The 25,148-nt window shown below is 51.7% G+C and overlaps 1 protein-coding gene across 6 annotated transcripts in view; it reads left to right on the top strand.

The window, feature by feature from the left end:
- The window catches only part of LOC140428660 (DENN domain-containing protein 3-like), a 294,281-nt gene extending 272,164 nt beyond the window's left edge, over positions 1-22,117 (top strand). For all 6 annotated transcript variants that reach the window (XM_072515350.1, XM_072515345.1, XM_072515349.1 and 3 more), the window contains 2 exons: positions 17,731-17,868; positions 21,443-22,117. In XM_072515350.1, the coding sequence (XP_072371451.1) occupies positions 17,731-17,868; positions 21,443-21,634 (330 nt within the window). In that variant the 3' untranslated portion in view covers positions 21,635-22,117. The remainder of the gene's footprint in view (positions 1-17,730; positions 17,869-21,442) is intronic.
- The last annotated feature ends 3,031 nt before the right edge of the window (positions 22,118-25,148 follow it).

The following is a 25,148-nucleotide window of genomic DNA, read 5'->3' as shown; positions in this document are numbered from 1 at the left end:
TTTGTGACCTCCTCGAAAAACTCTATCAAGTTAGTGAGACACGACCGCCCCTTCACAAAACCGTGCTGCCTCTCGCTAATACGTCCACTTGCTTCCAAATGGGAGTAGATCCTGTTTGAAGAATTCTCTCCAACAATTTCCCTACCACTGACGTAAGGCTCACCGGCCTGTAGTTCCCTGGATTATCCTTGCAACCCTTCTTAAACAGCGGAACAACATTGGCTATTCTCCAGTCCTCCGGAATATCACCTGAAGACAGTGAGGATCCAAAGATTTCTGTCAAGGCCTCAGCAATTTCCTCTCTTGCCTCCTTCAGTATTCTGGGGTAGATCCCATCAGGCCCTGGAGACTTATCTACCTTAATATTTTTCTAGACGTCCAACACCTCGTCTTTTTGGATCTCAATGTGACCCAGGCTATCTACACACCCTTCTCCAGACTCAACATCCACCAATTCCTTCTCTTTGGTGTTCATTTAGTACCTCGCCCATTTCCTCTGGCTCCACACATAGATTCCCTTGCCTATCCTTCAGTGGGCCAACCCTTTCCCTGGCTACCCTCTTGCTTTTTATGTACGTGTAAAAAGCCTTGGGATTTTCCTTAACCCTATTTGCCAATGACTTTTCGTGACCCCTTCTAGCCCTCCTGACTCCTTGCTTAAGTTCCTTCCTACTTTCCTTATATTCCACGCAGGCTTCGTCTGTTCCCAGCCTTTTAGCCCTGACAAATGCCTCCTTTTTCTTTTTGACGAGGCCTACAATATCTCTCGTCATCCAAGGTTCCCGAAAATTGCTGTATCTATCCTTCTATCCACACACGCATACACACAGACATAACACACACACATACAGACACACACAGACACACACACACAACACTCAAACACACAAACAACACCACACAGACTTCCCCCATTCAATACAATTATGGTTGATCTTGGGATTCAACTCCATTTTCCCACCCACTCCCCGTATCTCTTAATTCCCGAGACCAAAAATCTGTCTCTCCCCGCCGCAAATATATTCCATGCTGGAGTATTAACAACCCTCTGGCATAGAACATCCGTAAGTTTCATAACCCTTTGAGTGAAGACATTTCTCCGCAATTCAGTCCTAAATAATCGGCCCCCTTATCCTGAGACTACCCCCCACCCAGTGTTTTAGATTCCCCACCAGCGGAAATAATCTCTCAGCATCAAGCTTATTAAACCCCTTCAGAATTTTGTGGGTTTCAATGGGATCCTCTCTCATTCTTCTAAAGTCCAGAGGGACTAGACACGATTTACTCAGCCTTTCATCCCAGGCTATCCCCCTCCTCATCCCAGGGACCCCAATTTAGTGAACCTTCAGTGCACCATCTTCACGTATATCCTCCCTTAAATGTGAAGACCAAAACTTAATCTTGTGCTCCAATCCCCTTGCAATAATGGCCAACACGTCATTTGCCTTCCGAATTACTTGCTGAACTTGCATGCTAACTTTTTCTGTGTTCCTTACTCAAACACAGCCAGGTCTCTTTGAACATCAACACAAGTTTCTCCCCTTTTAAAAATATTTTGCTTTTCTATTCTCATGGCAACGTGAATAACATCACACTCCCATACACTGCACTCCATCTGCCATTTTGTTGTCCACTCACCTAATCTGTCTTTATCTCTTTGCAGCCTCTCTGTGTCCTCCCCACAGCTTACCTTCCCACTTAGATTTTAATCATCAGCAAACATAGATCCGTTAGTCCCTGTCTCTCCATCTAAGTCATTAATATAGGTTGTAAATAGCTGAAGCCCCAGCACTGATCCTTATAGCACTCCACTAGTCACTGCCTGCCAACTTGGAAAAGCCCAATTTACACCTACTCTCTGCGTTCTATCCGTTAATTAATATAATATATTACCCACAACTCCGTCAGCCCTTATTCGCCTTTTCACCTTATTGAATGCCTTTTGGAAATTCAGATATACAAAATCTACTGCTTCCATTTTATTTATCCTACCAGTTAAATCCTCAAAGTACTATTACATTTGCCAAACAGGATTTTTCCATAATAAAACTATGTCATACAATGCTTTTCAAAGTGTATTGTTAAGACTGCCTTTATAATAGATTCCAGCATTTTCCCAACAACTGATGTTCGACTAAATGGCTTGGAGTTTGTTGTTTCCTGTCACTCCTTTCTTGAAAAGTAATATTTGCCAAGTTCCAATATTAATGGGAGCATTCCCAATGCGAAGGAACTTTGGAAATCCTGGGCGGGATTCTCTGATCCTGAGGCTAAGTGTTGATGCCGTACAGGGGGCCAGCACGGCACTGGAGTGACCCACGCCACTCCCGGCATCAGATGGGCGGTGCGGGTCTGCGCATGCGCAGTGGGACCGGCGCGATTGCCGCGCATTGCGCGGTGGCTCCCTTCTCCGCACCGGCCCCAAAGCAACATGGCGTAGGGCTACAGGGGCCCGGCGCGGAACAAAAGAGGCCCCCAGTCCGAGAGGCCGGCCCGCCGATCAGTAGGCCCCAATCACGGGCCAGGTCACAGCGGAGGCCCCCCACGGGGTCGGACCCCCCCCTTCCAGGCCACCCCCGGATCCATTCACTCCGAAGTCCCGCCGGGTAAGACCAGGTTCGAATGGCGCCAGAGGGATTCGGGTTCTTTTTGGACAGCCGCTCGGCCCATCCGGGCCGAGAATTGCTGGGGTGGCTGCGTGGAGCTGCCCCCGACTAGCGTCGTGCCAGCGCCAATGCCACTGATTCTCCGCTTTCCGGAGAATCGCGTCCCGCCGTCGGAGCGGCGTGGTGGAGTCGCGCGGCCCCCCGGGGATTCTCCGACCCAGCGCGGGCTCGGAGAATCCCACCCACTATCTCTGCAGCTATCTCTTTTAGAACCCTGGGGTATAGGTCATCAAGTCCCAGGAAATTATCGGATTTTAGTCCCTTAGGTTTCTCCAGTACTTTTTCTCCGCTGATGTGAATTTCACTAATATTGTCGATCTTCTTTGTCTCTAGTTTACCATCAATTTCTGGGATGAAACTTGTATCTTCCACTGTGAAAACAGACACAAAGTAATTGTTCAATGCCTCTGCCATTTCCTCATTCCCCACAATAAATTTCCCCTCTCTCGGAGTCTCAGGGACCAGTGTTTGCTTTCGCTACTGTTCTGCTTTTTTACATCTTCATAAAAGCTCTTACAATCTATTTTTATATTTCTGGCTAGTTTTATCTCATGTATATTTTTACCAACTCCTTGGTTGCCCTCTGCTGGTTTCTAAAACATTTTCAACCCTCAGACTTTCTACTACTTGTTTATAACATTGTAAACCTCTTCTTTTAAACTTCAGTAACTTCCTGGGTGAACCACATATGGGTCTTTTTCACCGCGAGGTTTTGTTTTTCAATGGAATATATTTTTTGTTGAACATTTTGAATTGTTTCTTTAAATGTTTCCCACTTTACATTTACATCCAGGCCTTTGAATCTGTTTATCCAATTAACCTTTGCCCGGTCTCCCCTCATACTTGTTGTTTCTGATTGGACTATGTCACTTTCAAACTTGATGTGGAGATGGGATGTTGGACTGGGGTGAGCACAGTAAGAAGTCTTACAACACCAGGTTAAAGTCCAACAGGTTTGTTTCAAACACTTGCTTTCGGAGCGCTGCTCCTTCCTCATGTGAATGAAGAGGTATGTTCCAGAAACATTATATCGACAGATTCAAAGATGCACGACAATGCTTGGAATGCGAGCATTTGCAGTTAATTAAGTCTTTACAGATCCAGAGATGGGGTAACCCCAGGTTAAAGAGGTGTGAATTGTCTCAAGCCAGGACAGTTGGTAGGATTTCGCAGGCCAGATGGTGGGGGATGAATGTAATGCGACATGAATCCCAGGTCCCGGTTCAGGCCACACTCATGTGTGCGGAACTTGGCTATAAGTTTCTGCTCGGCGATTCTGCGTTGTCGCGGGTCCTGAAGGCCGCCTTGGAGAACGCTTACCCGGAGATCAGAGGCTGAATGCCCTTGACTGCTGAAGTGTTCCCCGAATGGAAAGGAACATTCCTGCCTGGCGATTGTCGCGCGATGCCCGTTCATTCGTTGTCGCAGCGTCTGCATGGTCTCGCCAATGTACCACGCTTCGGGACATCCTTTCCTGCAGCGTATGAGGCAGACAACGTTGGCCGAGTCACATGAGTATGTACCGCGTACCTGGTGGGTGGTGTTCTCACGTGTAATAGTGGTATCCATGTCAATGATCTGGCACGTCTTGCAGAGATTGCCATGACAGGGTTGTGTGGTGTCGTGGTCACTGTTCTGAAGACTGGGTAGTTTGCTGCAAACAATGGTTTGTTTGAGGTTGCGCGGTTGTTTGAAGGCAAGTAGTGGGGGTGTGGACTCCAGTCCAACGCCGGCATCTCCACATCATGGCTACCATCGACACCACAAACTGCCGGCTCAAAGTGGAGAGGATCTCCAGGAAGATCGCGCATATAGACACTGACATTAAGTTTCTACAAAGATGAAAGAAAGCAGACACGATCCCGAAAGGGCTACAGATCACAAACCCACTCAAGTCGACCGACAACACAGACTACGCTGAGAGACTCTGCCATCGCACCTCTCTCACACTCCTCAACTACCTCGTCCGCCAGCTCTACAGCAGACGCCGCAACCTGGAAACCAAGATAGAGGCCATATTCTCAACTTGCGCTCAGGATGCAGCAGACCAGCTGCGGAACACCGCCAAACAGATGAGACAACAATACTATGCCACCTATATGCACACCAAGAACAGAAAGCTTGAGAAACTCGGCATCACCACCAGCAGCAACCAAGCCACCCCCGGTACCACAGTAGAAAACAATACAGGGAAATCTATTATCAACTTGTCAGACTACACCCTTCAACCAGACAAAATCAAAGTCCTCAGCAGAGGGCTCAATTTCTGCACCACCACCAAATTGGACCCATCAGTCTCGTGACAGACACGGAGGAATTCATCAGGCGAATGAGGCTCCGGGAATTCTTCAACAGACCCCATGAGGCCGACAGCGAACCCAAGGAGACTACCAATGAACCGGAACAGCAGACCGAGAGATCTGCGGTGCGGCAACCGAAGACGAAAGAGTCGAATTGGACCCCTTCGGAAGGCCGCTGCCCTAGACTCGACATGTATGCTCAGGCCGTCAGGAGTCACGTCAATGCCAGATTCATCAGTCACATTCACAAGACAGCCCCGAACGTCACCCAAGCACAACGCAATGCCATCCGCGCTCTCAAGACCACCGCAGCATCGTCATCAAACCAGCAGACAAAGGAGGGGCCACCGTCATACTGAACAGAACGGACTACTGCAAAAAAGTATACCGACAACTTAACAACCAGGAACACTACAGACAGTTACCCGCAGATCCGGCCACGGAACACATCCGCCAACTCAACAGACTGATTGAGACCTTGGATCCAGACCTTCAGAGCACCCTACGCACTGGAGATCTCTACTGCCTCCTGAAAATACACAAGGCCAACACACCAGACCGTCCTATCGTTTCAGGCAATGGGACCCTGTGTGAGAACCTCTCTGGCTACATTGAGGGCACCTTGACCCATCGTACAAGGAACGCCCAGCTTCTGTCGCGACACGACGGACTTCCTACAGAAACTCAGCACCCATGGACCAGTTGAACCAGGAACATTCCTCGTCACAATGGACGTCTCGGCACTCTACACCAGCATCCCCCATGACGACGGCATTGCTGGAACAGCCTCAGTACTCAACACCGACAACTGCCAATCTCCAGACGCAATTCTGCAACTCATCCGCTTCATTCTGGATCACAACGCCTTCACCTTCGGCAACAAGTTCTTCATCCAGATGCACGGAACAGCCATGGGGACCACATTCTCACCTCAGTATGCCAACATCTTCATGCACAAGTTTGAACAAGACCTCCTCACCGCACAGGACCTTCAACTGACGTTATACACCAGATACATTGATGACATTTTTTTCCTTTGGACCCACGGCGATGAATCGCTGAAACGACTACACAATGACATCAATAAGTTCCATCCCACCATCAGACTCACCATGGACTACTCTCCAAAATCAGTTGCATTCTTGGACACACTCATCTCCATCAAGGACGGTCACCTCAGCACTTCGCTTTACCGCAAACCCACGGATAACCTCATGATGCTCCACTTCTCCAGCTTCCACCCTAAACACATTAAAGAAGCCATCCCCTATGGACAAGCGCTCCGTATACACAGGATCTGCTCAGACAAGGAGGAGCGTAACAGACATCTACAGACACTGAAAGATGCCCTCGTACGAACGGGATATGGTGCTCGACTCATCGATCGACAGTTCCAACGCGCTACAGCAAAAAACCGCACTGACCTCCTCACAAGACAAACACGGGACACAACCGACAGAGTACCCTTCGTCGTCCAGTACTTTCCTGGAGCGGAGAAACTACAACATCTTCTTCGCAGCTTTCAACACGTCATCGATGAAGATGAACATCTTGCCAAGGTCATCCCCACACCCCACTACTTGCCTTCAAACAACCGAGCAACCTCAAACAAACCATTGTTTTTTAAAAAATATATTTTATTCAAATTTTTCGGCCAAACAAAAGAATACAAAGGTTTTCCCTTTTTTTTACAACAATAAAACAATATAAATAATAGTGACCGTTTTAACAAGTAAATAAATAATATATAGACTAAATTGCAACTGCCATAACAAAAATAATAACTCTCCAGATAATATAATCAAACAATCCAATATACATAACCAAGTACAAATATCTGTACAAAAAAACCACCCCTGAGGACCCACCCGTAGCCAGTAGCCGACTCGCCTTCTCTCCATACTCATACTGTACACCCTGTGCCCTCCTCCACTGTGCCTCTGCCTTACCCGTGGTCAGCAGGCCAAATTCCACATGTAACCTTTGTCTTTCCCTGTACAGTCCCTCCTCCGGTGCCTCTGTATATTGCCTGTCCACCCTCAGAAGTTCTTTCAGCAATCGCTCCCTTTCTTTACCCTCTTGCTTCCCTTTATGTGCCCTTATGGATATCAGTTCCCCTCTGACCACCGCCTTCAACGCCTCCCAGACCACTCCCACCTGAACCTCTCCGTTGTCATTAAGCTCCAAGTACCTTTCGATACACCCCCTCACCCTTAGACATATCCCCTCATCCGCCAACAGGCCCATATCCATTCTCCCGAGTGGGTGCTGTTCTTTTTCCTCTCCTACCTCCAGGTCTACTCAATGTGGAGCGAAATGGCTATGGCCGTGTACTCTGTCCCTGTCACCTTCGGAATCAGTGCCCTTCCCAAGACAAAAAAGTCTATCCGTGAGTATACTTTGTGAACATGGGAGAAAAATGAGAACTCCTTACTCCTAGGCCTACTAAATCTCCAGAGGTCTACTCCTCCCATCTGCTCCATGAAGTCCTTAAGCACCTTGGCCGCTGCCGGCCTCCTCCCGATCCTGGACCTCAACCGGTCCAGCCCTGGATCAAGCACCGTATTGAAGTCTCCCCCCATTACCAACTTTCCCGCCTCTAGGTCCGGGATACGTCCCAACATACGCCTCATAAAATTTGCATCATCCCAGTTTGGGGCGTATACGGTCACCAGAACCACCGCCTCCCCTTGCAATCTGCCACTCACCATCACATTTCTACCCCCACTATCCGCCACCATGGTCTTTGCCTCAAACAGTACCCTTTTCCCCACTAAGATAGCCACCCCCCTATTCTTCGCATCTAGCCCCAAATGAAACACCTGCCCCACCCATACTTTACGTAGTCTGACCTGGTCTATCAGTTTCAGGTGCGTCTCCTGCAACATAACCACATCTGCCTTTAATTTCTTTAGGTGTGCGAGTACCCGTGCCCTTTTAATCGGCCCGTTCAGCCCTCTCACGTTCCACGTGATCAGCCGGGTTGGGGGGCTCTTTACCCCCCCCCTTGTCGACTAGCCATCCCCTTTTTTAACCCAGCTCCTCACCCGGTTCCCACGTACCCGTATATCCCACCGACGGTGCCCTCCCTCCTCGACCACCCCATCCCATAACGGCTCCCCCTTCTCCTTAGCAGCAGCAACCCAGTTAACCCCCCCCCCTCTCCGCTAGATCCCCCTCTAGCGTAGTTGCACCCCCCATGTTGCTCCCAGAAGTCAGCGAACTCTGGCTGACCTCGGCTTCCCCCCTTGTCCTCGGCCCCCACTGTGCGAGGCCCCTCCTTCCTGCGTTCCCGTTCCCGCCACAATTACCATAGCGCGGGAACAAAGCCCGCGTTTCCCACTCGGCCCCGCCCCTAATGGCGCATTTCCCTTCTCCTTCCCCTTTCCGTCCCACCGGCGCCCACAGTTCCTCATATCCCCCCCCCCCAACATGGGGAGGAGAGAAAAGTTACAGGATCACAGAATTAACAAATTGAAAAATCATCCCGCCGTTCCCCTTCCTCGCCCCACATAATCACCCCACCACTTTGTCCCAGAAGCTCTTTCTCTCGCCAGACTATTCCAGCCTCTCGTCCACAATGAATGTCCACGCCTCTTCTGCCGTCTCAAAGTAGTGGTACTTCCCTTGGTGTGTGACCCACAGTCTCGCCGGTTGCAACATTCCAAACTGAACCTTCTTTTTGTGAAGCACCGCCTTAGCCCGATTGAAACTTGCCCTCCTTCTCGCCACCTCCGCACTCCAATCCTGGTATACACGGATCACCGCGTTCTCCCACCTACAGCTCTGAGTTTTCTTCGCCCATCTGAGGACCGTCTCTCTGTCCTTGTAGCGGAGAAACCTCACCACTATAGCTCGAGGTATTTCTCCAGCCTTTGGTCTTCGCGCCAGAACTCGATAGGCTCCCTCCACCTCCATAGGGCCCGTCGGAGCTCCGATCCCATTAGCGAGTGAAGCATCGTGTTCACATATGTCCCGACGTCCGCCCCTTCTGCACCTTCGGGAAGACCCAGGACTCTTAAATTCTTCCTCCTCGAATTATTCTCCAGTGCTTCCAACCTCTCCACACACCTTTTGTGCTATGCCTCGTGCGTTTCTGCCTTCACCACCAGGCCCTGTATTTCATCCTCGGTTTCAGCAGTCTTTGCCTTCACGACACTAAGCTCCAGCTCTTGGGTCCTCTGCTCCTCCTTTAGCCCTTCAATCGCCTGTAATATCGGGGCCAACACTTCCTTCTTCAACTCCTTCTTCAGCTCTTCCACACAGCGCCGCAGGAACTCTTGTTGCTCCGGGCCCCATAACAAACGGCCACCTTCCGACGCCATCTTGCTTTGAGCTTCCCTTCCTTGCCGCTGCTCCAGAGGATCCTCCGTAATCCGGCCGCTATCCTCTCCCTTTTCCATGCTTGTCCGCGGGGATTCCCTTCTGGTTCACCGCACAGTGTTTTTGGCCGTTTAAATTGCCGTTGGGGCTCCTATCAAGAGCCCAAAAGTCCGTTCCAACGGGAGATGCCGAAACGTGTGACTCAGCTGGTCATTGCCGCACCCGGAAGTCCCAAACAAACCATTGTTTGCAGCAAACTACCCAGCCTTCAGAACAGTGACCACGACACCACACAACCCTGTCATGGCAATCTCTGCAAGACGTGCCAGATCATCGACATGGATACCACTATTACACGTGAGAACACCACCCACCAGGTACGCGGTACATACTCGTGCGACTCGGCCAACGTTGTCTACCTCATACGCTGCAGGAAAGGATGTCCCGAAGCGTGGTACATTGGCGAGACCATGCAGACGCTGCGACAACGAATGAACGGACATCGCGCGACAATCACCAGGCAGGAATGTTCCCTTCCAGTCGGGGAACACTTCAGCAGTCAAGGGCATTCAGCCTCTGATCGCCGGGTAAGCGTTCTCCAAAGCGGCCTTCAGGACGCGCGACAACGCAGAATCACCGAACAGAAACTTATAGCCAAGTTCCGCACACATGAATGCGGCCTCAACCGGGACCTGGGATTCATGTCGCATTACATTCATCCCCCACCATCTGGCCTGCAAAATCCTACCAACTGTCCTGGCTTGACACAATTCACACCTCTTTAACCTGGGGTTACCCCATCTCTGGATCGGTAAAGATTTAATCACCTGCTAATGGTCGCATTCCAAGCATTGTCTGGCATCTTTGAATTTGTCTATATATGTGTTTCTGGAACAGACCTCTTCATTCACCTGAGGAAGGAGCAGCGCTCCGAAAGCTAGTGACATCGAAACAAACCTGTTGGACTTTAACCTGGTGTTGTAAGGCTTCTTACTTTCAAACTTAACATGGGATTCAATAGTACTATGATCACTATTTCCGAAAGGATCTTTTACGATGATATTATTATTTAGGCTCTGCTTCATTATACAATACTAGATATAATACGACTTCATCCCGAGATGTTTCCACAATATTTTTCTCCAGGAAATGGTCACAAAAACATTCAACAAGCTCATCTTCTCGGCCACTCTTGCCAATTTGATTGTCCCAGTCTTTATGAAGATTAAACATCCGACAGTTATTACATTGCCATTGTTACAAGCTTAGTACTGAGGGAGTGCCGCACTGTCAGAGGGTCAGTACTGAGGGAGTGCTGCACTGTCAGAGGGTCAGTACTGAGGGAGTGACGCACTGTCAGAGGGTCAGTACTGAGGGAGTGCTGCACTGTCAGAGGGTCAGTACTGAGGGAGTGCTGCACTGTCAGAGGGTCAGTACTGAGGGAGTGACGCACTGTCAGAGGGTCAGTACTGAGGGAGTGCCGCGCTGTCAGAGGGTCAGTACTGAGGGAGTGCTGCACTGTCAGAGGGTCAGTACTGAGGGAGTGTCGCACTGTCAGAGGGTCAGTACTGAGGGAGTGCTGCACTGTCAGAGGGTCAGTACTGAGGGAGTGCTGCACTGTCAGAGGGTCAGTACTGAGGGAGTGCTGCACTGTCAGAGGGTCAGTACTGAGGGAGTGCTGCACTGTCAGAGGGTCAGTACTGAGGGAGTGCTGCACTGTCAGAGGGTCCGTACTGTGGGAGTGCCACACTTTTAGAGGGTCAGTACTGAGGGAGTGCTGCACTGTCAGAGGTTCAGTACTGAGGGAGTGCTGTACTAAGTCAGAACTGAGGGAACGCTGCACTGTCAAAGGGTCAGTACTGAGGGAGTGCCGCACGGTCAGAGGGTCAGTACTGAGGGAGTGCCGCACTGTCAGAGGGTCAGTACTGAGGGAGTGCTGCACTGTCAGAGGGTCCGTACTGAGGCAGTGCTGCACTGTCAGAGGGTCAGCACTGAGGGAGTGCCACACTTTTAGAGGGTCAGTACTGAGGGAGTGCGGCACTGTCAGAGGGTCCGTACTGAGGGAGTGCCACACTTTGAGAGGGTCAGTACTGAGGGAGTGCCACACTGTCAGAGGGTCAGTGCTGTGGGAGTGCTGTACTAAGTCAGAACTGAGGGAACGCTGCACTGTCAGAGGGTCAGTACTGAGGGAGTGCCGCACTGTCAGAGGGTCAGTACTGAGGGAGTGACGCACTGTCAGAGGGTCAGTACTGAGGGAGTGCCGCGCTGTCAGAGGGTCAGTACTGAGGGAGTGCTGCACTGTCAGAGGGTCAGTACTGAGGGAGTGTCGCACTGTCAGAGGGTCAGTACTGAGGGAGTGCTGCACTGTCAGAGGGTCAGTACTGAGGGAGTGCTGCACTGTCAGAGGGTCAGTACTGAGGGAGTGCTGCACTGTCAGAGGGTCAGTACTGAGGGAGTGCTGCACTGTCAGAGGGTCAGTACTGAGGGAGTGCTGCACTGTCAGAGGGTCCGTACTGTGGGAGTGCCACACTTTTAGAGGGTCAGTACTGAGGGAGTGCTGCACTGTCAGAGGTTCAGTACTGAGGGAGTGCTGTACTAAGTCAGAACTGAGGGAACGCTGCACTGTCAAAGGGTCAGTACTGAGGGAGTGCCGCACGGTCAGAGGGTCAGTACTGAGGGAGTGCCGCACTGTCAGAGGGTCAGTACTGAGGGAGTGCTGCACTGTCAGAGGGTCCGTACTGAGGCAGTGCTGCACTGTCAGAGGGTCAGCACTGAGGGAGTGCCACACTTTTAGAGGGTCAGTACTGAGGGAGTGCGGCACTGTCAGAGGGTCCGTACTGAGGGAGTGCCACACTTTGAGAGGGTCAGTACTGAGGGAGTGCCACACTGTCAGAGGGTCAGTACTAAATGAGTGCTGCACTGTTAGAGGTCAGTACTGAGGGAGTGCTGCACTGTCAGAGGTTCAGTACTGAGGGAGTGCTGTACTAAGTCAGAACTGAGGGAACGCTGCACTGTCAGAGGGTCAGTACTGAGGGAGTGCCGCAGGGTCCGAGGGTCAGTACTGAGGGAGTGCCACACTTTTAGAGAGTCAGTACTGCGGGAGTGCCACACTGTCAGAGGGTCAGCACTAAATGAGTGCTGCACTGTTAGAGGTCAGTACTGAGGGAGTGCTGCACTGCACTGTCAGAGGGTCAGTACTGAGGGAGTGCTGCACTGTCAGAGGGTCAGTACTGAGGGAGTGCTGCACTGTCAGAGGGTCACTACTGAGGGAGTGCTGCACTGTCAGATGGTCAGTGTGAGGATGTGTTGCACTGTCAGAGGGTCAGTACTGAGGGAGTGCTGCACTGTCAGATGGTCAGTGTGAGGATGTGTTGCACTGTCAGAGGGTCAGTACTGAGGGAGTGCTGCACTGTTTGAGGGTCAGTACTGATGGAGTGCCGCACTGTCAGAGGGTCAGTACTGAGGGAGTGCTGCACTGTCACAGGGTCACTACTGAGGGAGTGCTGCACTGTCACAGGGTCACTACTGAGGGAGTGCTGCACTGTCAGAGGGTCAGTACTGAGGGAGTGCTAACTGTTTGAGGGTCAGTACTGAAGGAGTGCTGCACTGCCAGATGGTCAGTACTGAGGGAGTGCTGCACTGTCAGAGGTTCATTACTGAGGGAGTGCCGCACTGTCAGAGGGTCAATACTGAGGGAGTGCTGCACTGTAAGAGGGTCAGTACTGAGAGAGTGCCGCACCGTCAGAGGGCCAATACTGAGGGAGTGCTGCACTGTCAGAGGTTCAGTACTGAGGGAGTGCTGCACTGTCAGAGGGTCAGTACTGAGGGAGTGCTGCACTGTCAGACGGTCAGTGCTGAGGGAGTGCCGCACTGTCAGAGGGTCAGTACTGTGGGAGTGCCGCACTGTCAGAGGGTCAGTACTGAGGGAGTGCTGCACTGTCAGAGGGTCAGTACTGAGGGAGTGCTGCACTGTCAGAGGGTCAGTACTGAGGGAGTGCTGTACTGTCAGAGGGTCAGTACTGAGGGAGTGCTGCACTGTCAGAGGGTCACTACTGAGGGAGCGCTGCACTGTCAGAGGGTCAGTACTGAGGGAGTGCCGCACTGTCAGAGGGTCAGTACTGAGGGAGTGCTGCACTGTCAGAGGGTCAGTACTGAGGGAGTGCTGCACTGTCAGAGGGTCCGTACTGAGGCAGTGCTGCACTGTCAGAGGGTCAGCACTGAGGGAGTGCCACACTTTTAGAGGGTCAGTACTGAGGGAGTGCGGCACTGTCAGAGGGTCCGTACTGAGGGAGTGCCACACTTTGAGAGGGTCAGTACTGAGGGAGTGCCACACTGTCAGAGGGTCAGTACTAAATGAGTGCTGCACTGTTAGAGGTCAGTACTGAGGGAGTGCTGCACTGTCAGAGGTTCAGTACTGAGGGAGTGCTGTACTAAGTCAGAACTGAGGGAACGCTGCACTGTCAGAGGGTCAGTACTGAGGGAGTGCCGCAGGGTCCGAGGGTCAGTACTGAGGGAGTGCCACACTTTTAGAGAGTCAGTACTGCGGGAGTGCCACACTGTCAGAGGGTCAGCACTAAATAAGTGCTGCACTGTTAGAGGTCAGTACTGAGGGAGTGCTGCACTGCACTGTCAGAGGGTCAGTACTGAGGGAGTGCTGCACTGTCAGAGGGTCAGTACTGAGGGAGTGCTGCACTGTCAGAGGGTCACTACTGAGGGAGTGCTGCACTGTCAGATGGTCAGTGTGAGGATGTGTTGCACTGTCAGAGGGTCAGTACTGAGGGAGTGCTGCACTGTCAGATGGTCAGTGTGAGTATGTGTTGCACTGTCAGAGGGTCAGTACTGAGGGAGTGCTGCACTGTTTGAGGGTCAGTACTGATGGAGTGCCGCACTGTCAGAGGGTCAGTACTGAGGGAGTGCTGCACTGTCACAGGGTCACTACTGAGGGAGTGCTGCACTGTCACAGGGTCACTACTGAGGGAGTGCTGCACTGTCAGAGGGTCAGTACTGAGGGAGTGCTAACTGTTTGAGGGTCAGTACTGAAGGAGTGCTGCACTGCCAGATGGTCAGTACTGAGGGAGTGCTGCACTGTCAGAGGTTCATTACTGAGGGAGTGCCGCACTGTCAGAGGGTCAATACTGAGGGAGTGCTGCACTGTCAGAGGGTCAGTACTGAGAGAGTGCCGCACCGTCAGAGGGTCAATACTGAGGGAGTGCTGCACTGTCAGAGGTTCAGTACTGAGGGAGTGCTGCACTGTCAGAGGGTCAGTACTGAGGGAGTGCTGCACTGTCAGACGGTCAGTGCTGAGGGAGTGCCGCACTGTCAGAGGGTCAGTACTGTGGGAGTGCCGCACTGTCAGAGGGTCAGTACTGAGGGAGTGCTGCACTGTCAGAGGGTCAGTACTGAGGGAGTGCTGCACTGTCAGAGGGTCAGTACTGAGGGAGTGCTGTACTGTCAGAGGGTCAGTACTGAGGGAGTGCTGCACTGTCAGAGGGTCACTACTGAGGGAGCGCTGCACTGTCAGAGGGTCAGTACTGAGGGAGTGCCGCACTGTCAGAGGGTCAGTACTGAGGGAGTGCTGCACTGTCAGAGGGTCAGTGCTGAGGGAGTGCCGCACTGTCAGAGGGTCTGTACTGAGGAAGTGCTGCACTGTCAGAGGGTCAGTACTGAGGGAGTGCTGCACTGTCAGAGGGTCAGTACTGAGGGAGTGCCGCACTGTCAGAGGGTCAGTACTGAGGGAGTGCCGCACTGTCAGAGGGTCAGTACTGAGGGAGCGCTGCACTGTCAGAGGGTCAGTGCTGAGGGAGTGCCGCACTGTCAGAGGGTCAGTACTGAGGGAGTGCTGCTCTGTCAGAGAGTCAGTACTGAGGGAGTGCTGCACTGTCAGAGGGTCAGTACTGAGGGGGTGCCGCACTGTCAGAGGGTCAGTACTGAGGGAGAGCCGCAGTGTCAGAGGGTCAGTACTGAGGGACTGCTGCACTGTCAGAGGGTCAGTACTGAGGGACTGCTGCACTGTCAGAGGGTCAGTACTGAGGGAGCGCTGCACTGTCAGAGGGTCAGTACTGAGGGAGTGCCGCACTGTCAGAGGGTCAGTACTGAGGGAGTGCTGCACTGTCAGAGGGTCAGTGCTGAGGGAGTGCCGCACTGTCAGAGGGTCAGTACTGAGGAAGTGCTGCACTGTCAGAGGGTCAGTACTGAGGGAGTGCTGCACTGTCAGAGGGTCAGTACTGAGGGAGTGCCGCACTGTCAGAGGGTCAGTACTGAGGGAGCGCTGCACTGTCAGAGGGTCAGTGCTGAGGGAGTGCCGCACTGTCAGAGGGTCAGTACTGAGGGAGTGCTGCTCTGTCAGAGAGTCAGTACTGAGGGAGTGCTGCACTGTCAGAGGGTCAGTACTGAGGGGGTGCCGCACTGTCAGAGGGTCAGTACTGAGGGAGCGCTGTACTGTCAGAGGGTCAGTACTGAGGGAGTGCTGCACTGTCAAGAGTACTGAGGGAGTGCTGCACTGTCAGAGGGTCAGTACTGAGGGGTTGCTGCACTGTCAGAGGGTCAGTATTGAGGGAGTGCCGCACTGTCAGAGGGTCAGTACTGAGGGGTTGCTGCACTGTCAGAGGGTCAGTATTGAGGGAGTGCCGCACTGTCAGAGGGTCAGTACTGAGGGAGTGCTGCACTGTCAGAGGGTCAGTGCTGAGGGAGTGCCGCACTGTCAGAGGGTCAGTACTGAGGAAGTGCTGCACTGTCAGAGGGTCAGTGCTGAGGGAGTGCTGCACTGTCAGAGGGTCAGTACTGAGGGAGTGCCGCACTGTCAGAGGGTCAGTACTGAGGGAGCGCTGCACTGTCAGAGGGTCAGTGCTGAGGGAGTGCCGCACTGTCAGAGGGTCAGTACTGAGGGAGTGCTGCTCTGTCAGAGAGTCAGTACTGAGGGAGTGCTGCACTGTCAGAGGGTCAGTACTGAGGGGGTGCCGCACTGTCAGAGGGTCAGTACTGAGGGAGCGCTGCACTGTCAGAGGGTCAGTACTGAGGGAGTGCTGCACTGTCAAGAGTACTGAGGGAGTGCTGCACTATCAGAGGGTCAGTACTGAGGGGTTGCTGCACTGTCAGAGGGTCATATTGAGGGAGTGCCGCACTGTCAGAGGGTCAGTACTGAGGGGTTGCTGCACTGTCAGAGGGTCAGTATTGAGGGAGTGCCGCACTGTCAGAGGGTCAGTACTGAGGGAGTGCTGCACTGTCAGAGGGTCAGTACTGAGGGACTGCTGCACTGTCAGAGGGTCAGTACTGAGGGAGTGCCGCACTGTCAGAGGGTCAGTACTGAGGGAGCGCTGCACTGTCAGAGGGTCAGTACTGAGGGAGTGCCGCACTGTCAGAGGGTCAGTACTGAGGGAGTGCTGCACTGTCAGAGGGTCAGTGCTGAGGGAGTGCCGCACTGTCAGAGGGTCAGTACTGAGGAAGTGCTGCACTGTCAGAGGGTCAGTACTGAGGGAGTGCTGCACTGTCAGAGGGTCAGTACTGAGGGAGTGCCGCACTGTCAGAGGGTCAGTACTGAGGGAGTGCCGCACTGTCAGAGGGTCAGTACTGAGGGAGCGCTGCACTGTCAGAGGGTCAGTGCTGAGGGAGTGCCGCACTGTCAGAGGGTCAGTACTGAGAGAGTGCTGCTCTGTCAGAGAGTCAGTACTGAGGGAGTGCTGCACTGTCAGAGGGTCAGTACTGAGGGGGTGCCGCACTGTCAGAGGGTCAGTACTGAGGGAGCGCTGCACTGTCAGAGGGTCAGTACTGAGGGAGTGCTGCACTGTCAAGAGTACTGAGGTATGCTGCACTGTCAGAGGGTCAGTACTGAGGTGTTGCTGCACTGTCAGAGGGTCAGTATTGAGGGAGTGCAGCACTGTCAGAAGGTCAGTACTGAGGGAGTGCCGCACTGTCAGAGGGTCAGTACTGAGGGAGTGCTGCACTGTCAGTGGGTCAGTACTGAGGGAGTGCTGCACTGTCGGTGGATGAGACATTAAATTGAGGTCCAGTCTGCCCTTTGTGATGGAGATAAAGGATCCCATGGCACAATATGAAGAGCAGGGATTTGTAGTTCAGTGTTCCAGCCATTATTTATCCCTGAACTTAACATCACTAAAACAGGTTGTTTGATGATGATCACATTGGTGTGCTCAGATTGGTTGTCACATTGTCTATGTTACAACAGTGACCACATGTCAAAATTATGTGGTTGGCTGAGAATCGCCTGAGGCGCGATACTCCTTTGTGAAGCACTTTGGGGAGCTCTGGGGTGTGGACGCTGCTGCAGGAATACAGCATCTTGGAGCGGCTCCACTCCCTGCTCACCGCTTCCTATCTCAATGGCGTTGTCACGGCAGCAAATGGCTTTATTGGCATCCTCTCCCATAGTCTGACCAATGGGGTGATGGCTCCTGTTTGAAACCACTTCTGATTTGCTGTTGCAGAGAGAAGAACTGTGGGTGGTTTGCAGTCAGCGAGCGAACCTGTACATCTGGAAAATGGACAACCTCCGTAATCCCATCAGAACAATCCGACTGCCCGACTGCACCGAAACTGTCAGCATGATTCATGTCAAAAAACAGGTAGGTGAATAACATCGCGTCGATTCCGGACCTGGAGGGCGGGATTCTCCAGTTCTCCCCGCCGCGTGATTCCCGGCAGCGCAGCGTTCGCTAGCGGGGGGATTCCTCTTCCCGCTATATATCCCACACCCCCGGGGAAACCCAGGCGCAGGAGCCCCCTGCTGGCGGCAAACAAGAATCGCAACGGCCGTAGAATTTCGGCCGATATCTAACTAACCCCTAATCACAAACTCAAACACTTACCACAAATAATCCAGAATCTCCGAATTGTTACAGTGCAGAAGGAGGCCATTCGACCCATCGAGTCTGCACTGTCTCCCCAATGAGCGATCCTTTGGTGCCATTCTCCCCGTAACCCTATACATTCGTGCTTTTCAGATTAGAGGTTACTTGCGCTTTGAGTGCCGCGATTGAACCTGCCTCCTCCACACTCTCAGGCAGCGTTTCCATTCTGTGCTTCCCAATCCTTTCATGAGGGAGGGCAGTTTCTCCCTACCCAATCTGTCCAGAACTCCTAACCCTAACCTCTCACGACTCCCAAACCCTAGTCCTAATGCTAACTCTAACCCAACCTAACACCTAATCCTAACACCAAATTAACCAGTAACCCAGATGTTAACCGTAACTTTAACCCTAAATTAACCTCTCACCCATATCCTAATCTTCAACTGCACACCAACCCCAAACAGACACCTAGGGCGGGATTCTCCCGCAATTGGCAGGCGGCCCGTATTGGCGCCAAGAGCAGCGGGAACCACTCCGGCGTCGGACTGCCCAGAAGTTGCGGAATCCTCCGCATTTCCACGGGCTAGGCCGGCGCTGGAGGGGTTGGTGCCGTGCCGAAGGGCCGCCGCGGCCGGCACGAGTTGGCGCAGACGCAGGACTGCCGGCATGATCCCTGCGCAAGCGCAGGGGGGTTCTTCTCCACGCCGGCCATGGCGGAGCCTTGCAGAGGCCGGCGCGGAGGGAAAGAGTGCCCCCACGGCACAGGCCCGCCCGCAGGCGGCACAGGCCTGATCGCACGCCAGGGTACTGTGGGGTCTCCCCCCCCCCCCCCGAGGACCCTGCTAGACGGCCGACATGCCAAGTCCTGCCGGGATGGACCATGTCCATTTCACGTCGGCGGGACTGGCCGAAAACGGGAAGCCACGCGGCCCATCGGGACCCGGAGAATTGCTGGGGGGCCCACTGCTAACGGCCCCCGACTGGCGTGGTGCGATCCCCGCCCCCACCCGAAAGCCGGCGCCGGAGAATTCAGCAGCCGGCGTCGCAGCGGCGGGGCGGGATTCACGCCGCCCTCCCGCCGATTCTCCGACCCGGCAGGGGGGTCAGCGAATCCCGCCCCTAATCCTCATCTGAAACTCAAAACATAACCCAAACCCAAACCCCCAATAATTCTAACTCTTTTGTTGAATAAGTTTAGAATACCCAATTCATTTTTTCCAATTAAGGGGGATTTTAGCGTGGCCAATCCACCTACCCTGCACATGGTCGCGCTGTGGGGGCGAAACCCACGCAAACACGGGGAGAATGTGCAAACTCCACACCGACAGTGACCCAGAGCCAGGATCGAACCTGGGACCTTGGCGCCGCGAGACAGCAGTGCTAACCACTGCGCCACCGTGCTGCCCCCAATAATTCTAACTCTAACCCCAACCTATCCCTAATTCTAATCCTAACCCCAACCCTAATCTCAATCGGACCCCAAATCCCACACTACCGCCAACAGTAATCTAACCCTAACCCCAAAACTAAAGGCTAAACTGCTGCTAAGCCTGGTCACTGGGTGATCATTTGGTTCAGGAGCTGAGGACTTCCTCTGAGGTGTGCGAGAGAATGTTGAGAGACCGTCCATCATTGTCTCGGCCAGTCAGATCTCCCTTGCAGAGAGCAGCAATGATCCACCCGGGCTCTGACTTGCCTCACTGGTCCCAGTCTGGAGATATACACACATAGACGATGGGTTTGCCTCCAGGTTGTGGGATTGCGTCCAGACAGGAACAGAGCGGCAGGTTCAACCTCCGGAGCATTCCTGTAATCCACTCGCGCCAGGCAAACCATGTTTATTCTCCTCAATCCCACGAGCTGCTCCTGTCGCCTTTATTCCCCTTTCAGTCAACCACCAAACCCAATATTATAGCTCCTGACCTCACTACAGCCTTGGTTCAGACAGGGACAAAGGAGCTGAACTCAAAGATGTGAGGTTAAAGTGAATTCCCCTTGATATTACGGCCACATTAGATCAAGTATGGCAACAAGGGACCCTAGCAAAACTGCTGTCAATGGGAATCAGGGTAAAACCCTCCACTGGTTTGAGTCATACCTCATTGGTATGTGCTAAGATTGTGCTAGAGTTGTGGTTGTTGGAGGTCAGTCATCAAAGTCTCAGGATATCACTGCAGAGGTTTCTCAGGGTAGTGTCCTAGGCCCAACCATCTTCAGCTGCTTCATCAATGACCTTCTTTCCATCATAAGGTCAGACGTGGGGATGTTCGCTGATGACTGCACAATGTTCAGCACCATTGGCGATCCGTCAGATATCCCCTTGATGTCCAATAATATGCCCCAATGCAGCAAGATATGGACAACATCAGGCTTTGGCTGATAAGTGGCAAGAAACATTCCTATCACACAAATGTCAGGCAAGGACCACCTCCAACAAAAGTGAATCTAACCATCTCCCCTTGATATCCACCTACATTGTCATCGCTGAATCCCCCACCATAAACATTCTCAGAGTTACCATTGGCCGAACTGGCATTGCCAAAAACAAGATTGTGGTTACTATAGCAGGTCAGAGGCTGAGAATGCTGAACAGAGTAACTGACCTCCTGACGACCAAAAGCCTGTCCACGATTGATAAAGTGCAAGTCAGGAGGAGTGTGAATAAGTGCGGTTCTAATAACACTCAAGAAACTTGACACCATCCAGCACAAAACAGCCTTCTTGTTTGGAACCCCATCCACCACCGTCAACATTCACTCCCTCCACCACCGACGCACAGTGGCAGCCGGGTGTACCATCTACAAGATGCACTGCAGGAACTCACCAAGGCTCCTTCGACAGCACCTTCCAAACACAGGGACCTCTATCACCTGGAGGGACAAGGTCAGCAGATGTAAGGGGAGTGGAGTATGCTCAAGGAACCAAATGGCTCCTAATTCGTAAATTTGTATAAACACCATCTCCTGCAGGATTCCCTCCACGTCAGGATGGCGTGCAGTTGGAAGAGGAACCTGCAGGTGGTGGTGTTCCCACACTCTGGCTGCCCTTGTCCTTCTCGGCAGCCAGCGAGCGAGTTGGTGGAATCGTTTCATTCTGTGCAATGTTGAAGTCCATTGGTTAAATTAATTTCCATAAATACCTGTTGCACTATTTTATTGTAATCAAATCTCTTATCTGGTGTACACACACACCAAATACAAGCTGTTGATGTTAGAAAGGGTTTGCCGATGGTTGGTGTGTGTCTGCTGTCTCTGCTCCGTGGCGAGGCACCTTGCTGTCTCTATACACTGTCCATGAACTGGAACTGTGACTAACGCTGACCTCTGTCTCTCCCACTATCCATCCCCAGGTCTGGGTCGGAGGGGGAGTGACAACTGACAAGACCAAGGGGCGGATTTACATTGTCAACTCGGAGAAGTATGTGCTGGAGAAAGAATTGGAGGCACCTTGTGGGGCCATCGGAGCTCTGTGCTCAGCTGAAGATCGGTACGTGCTGAGTGGGACACAGGACAGCAAGGCTGTGATCTGGAAGGTGGACTGAGGAGTTACCGACTGACCGAGGGGTACACAGCCACCACTGTCCTGCCGGGGTGCCTTGGATCATTTGCTTTGTCACACTGCTTTGGGCCATGTTGGATGGGCTTCAATGTTCTCTGCCTCTGTCCCTCTCCTTTCGCCAGGGGTTGAGGGGTGATTGGTGGAGCAACAGTAACTGAGTTTACCCTTCCACCGCCCCTGCCACTGCTCCCCCACACATCCACACCCCCAGGAGATCCTCCATGTTGTCATTTTCCCCCTCCTCCCTCCCTCAGAAAAAGCCGGACCACACGTCATGGGATCAAAGCAGCTGTTTGTCAGCTGACCCCTGGCCCAGGAGAGGTAAGTGTCCAGAGATCTCCTGTAGCTAGAACTGAGCATCAGGGTTGATCATTGCAAGAGGGCGAGTCAACCGGGAATAAAAACAGTCATTAACATTCTTTTGTATTTAATCTTATTTAAACAATGGCTTAACTGCACAACGAAACCTGTGTTCTGTGTTGATTGTTCTCGAGAGCACCAGTACCAGAATTATCTGGTCCATCTCCCTATCAGCACTGACTACCCCGGCGAGTTTTCTCCCCTATCCACACACGCTGGGACAGAGTCTCTGAGTGGGAACCTAAAGGACAAAATGAGTCTGAAATCTTCCAATTGTAGCCTGTCATCAAAAAGGCTCGCTTCTCAAACTCTGAGGCAACACGGCACCCTCATTCACTCAATATTCTAAAAGATGGAAGATTTTACCTACAGGTCCACAAATGGCGAGGGGTGACAGGATCAGAGCTATACACAGGAAACATTTCATGGACAAGGAAACAATTATTTTTTCTCTTCATTGAGTCTTCCTCCTAAATGAGGGGTTCAGAACGGGACTATGGGGTGGCTGTTTGAGAAAGAAGCCCTTCATCCAATATCAGACTGGAGATGTTGAAGGAGGAAGGGGTTGCAGTATTGTGGGTAAATGTGTTCAAAACTATTTGCTTGTGTGGAGAGTAAAGCGTGATATAGATGGAATGGGCCGAATGTCATCTGTCTATGCTGTAAAATATTCTCATTTGAGGAGCAAAGTGTGTTAACTGCAGATAAAAGGATGGCCCACAGCATCACCTCTATCCCCAGTGGCAGAAAAAGAACCACACTTTTCTGAATTTTAGCTGTATGCAGGTAACCAGATCGATCACGGTGCAAAAATACCTTACAATTTCTGAAAAAACATTTCAATAACCAGAGAGCCGTCAGCTAAATTTTCTTTGTGTTGCTTTCAGTTCCCTGTGACTGCAACTGATATATATCCTGCACTGTTACTGCTCAATCCGGAAGAGTTGTCAACTCAATAAAACCCCATGCTGTACCTGCCCTGGGAGTGTTTGATGGGGACAGTGTAGAGGGAGCTTTACTCTGTATCTAACCCCGTGCTGTCCCTGTCCTGGGAGTGTTTGATGTGGACAGTGTAGAGGGAGCTTTACTCTGTATCTAACCCCATGCTGTACCTGTCCTGGGAGTGTTTGATGGGGACAGTGTAGAGGGAGCTTTACTCTGTATCTAACCCCGTGCTGTACCTGTCCTGGGAGTGTTTCATGGGGACAGTGTAAGACCATAAGACATAGGAGCGGAAGTAAGGCCATTCGGCCCATCGAGTTAGCTCCACCATTCAATCATGGCTGATTTCAACTCCATTTACCCGCTCTCTCTCCATATCCCTTAATTCCTCGAGAAATCAAGAATTTATCAACTTCTGTCTTAAAGACACTCGACGTCCCGGCCTCCACTGCCCTCTGTGGCAATGAATTCCACAGACCCACCACTCTCTGGCTGAAGAAATTTCTCATCTCTGTTCTAAAGTGACTCCCTTTTATTCTAAGGCTGTGCCCCCGGGTCCTAGCTAATGGAAACAACTTCCCTACATCCACCCTATCGAAGCCATTCATTATCTTGTAAGTTTCTATTAGATCTCCCCTCAACCTCCTAAACTCCAATGAATATAATCCCAGGATCCTCAGACGTTCATCGTATGTTAGGCCTACCATTCCTGGGATCATCCGTGTGAATCTCCGCTGGACCCGCTCCAGTGCCAGTATGTCTTTCCTGAGGTGTGGGGCCCAAAATTGCTCACAGTATTCTAAATGGGGCCTAACTAATGCTTTATAAAGCTTCAGAAGTACATCCCTGCTTTTATATTCCAAGCCTCTTGAGATGAATGACAACATTGCATTTGCTTTCTTAATTACGGACTCAACCTGCAAGTTTACCTTTAGAGAATCCTGGACTAGGACTCCCAAGTCCCTTTGCACTTCAGCATTATGAATTTTGTCACCGTTTAGAAAATAGTCCATGCCTCTATTCTTTTTTCCAAAGTGCAAGACCTCGCACTTGCCCACGTTGAATTTCATCAGCCATTTCTTGGAACACTCTCCTAAACGGTCTAAATCTTTCTGCAGCCTCCCCACCTCCTCCATACTACCTGCCCCTCCACCTATCTTTGTATCATCGGCAAACTTAGTCAAAATGCCCCCAGTCCCGTCATCTAGATCGTTGATATATAAAGAGAACAGCTGTGGCCCCAACACTGAACCCTGCGGGACACCACTCGTCACCGGTTGCCATTCCGAAAAAGAACCTTTTATCCCAACACTCTGCCTTGTGCCTGACAGCCAATCGTCAATCCATGTCAGTAGCTTGCCTCGAATACCATGGGCCCTTATTTTACTCAGCAGTCTCCCGTGAGGCACCTTATCAAAGGCCTTTTGGAAGTCAAGATAGATAACATCCATTGGCTCTCCTTGGTCTAACCTATTTGATATCTCTTCAAAGAACTCTAACAGGTTTGTCAGGCACGACCTCCCCTTACTAAATCCATGCTGACTTGTCCTAATCCGACCCTGCACTTCCAAGAATTCAGAAATCCCATCCTTAACAATGGATTCTAGAATCTTGCCAACAACCGAGGTTAGGCTAATTGGCCTATAATTTTCCATCTTTTTCCTTGCTCCCTACTTGAACAGGGGGGTTACGACAGCGATTTTCCAATCCTCTGGGACTTTCCCTGACTCCAGTGACTTTTGAAAGATCATAACTAACGCCTCCACTATTTGTTCAGCTATCTCCTTTAGAACTCGAGGATGTAGCCCATCTGGGGCTACAGTATCAATTTTTAGACCTCTTAGTCTCTCTAGCACTTTCACCTTTGTGATGGCTACCATATTCAACTCTGCCCCCTGACTCTCCGGAATTGTTGGGATATTACTCATGTCTTCTACTGTGAAGACTGGCGCAAAGTACTTATTTAGTTCCTCAGCTATTTCCTTGTCTCCCATCACTAGATTACCAGCGTCATTTTGGAGCGGCCCAATGTCAGCTTTTGCCTCCCGTTTGTTTTTAATGTATTTAAAGAAACTTTTACTATTATTCCTAATGTTAATGGCTAGCCTACCTTCATAATTGATCCTCTCTTTCCTTATTTCTCTCTTTGTTATCCTCTGTTTGTATTTGTAGCGGGAGAGGGAGCTTTACTCTGT

Source organism: Scyliorhinus torazame, chromosome 8 (genome assembly GCF_047496885.1).
Source record: "Scyliorhinus torazame isolate Kashiwa2021f chromosome 8, sScyTor2.1, whole genome shotgun sequence".
Taxonomy (NCBI): Eukaryota; Metazoa; Chordata; class Chondrichthyes; order Carcharhiniformes; family Scyliorhinidae; genus Scyliorhinus; species Scyliorhinus torazame.
Note: the sequence above shows the minus strand (reverse complement) of the source record. Positions and strands in the feature narration are given on the sequence as shown.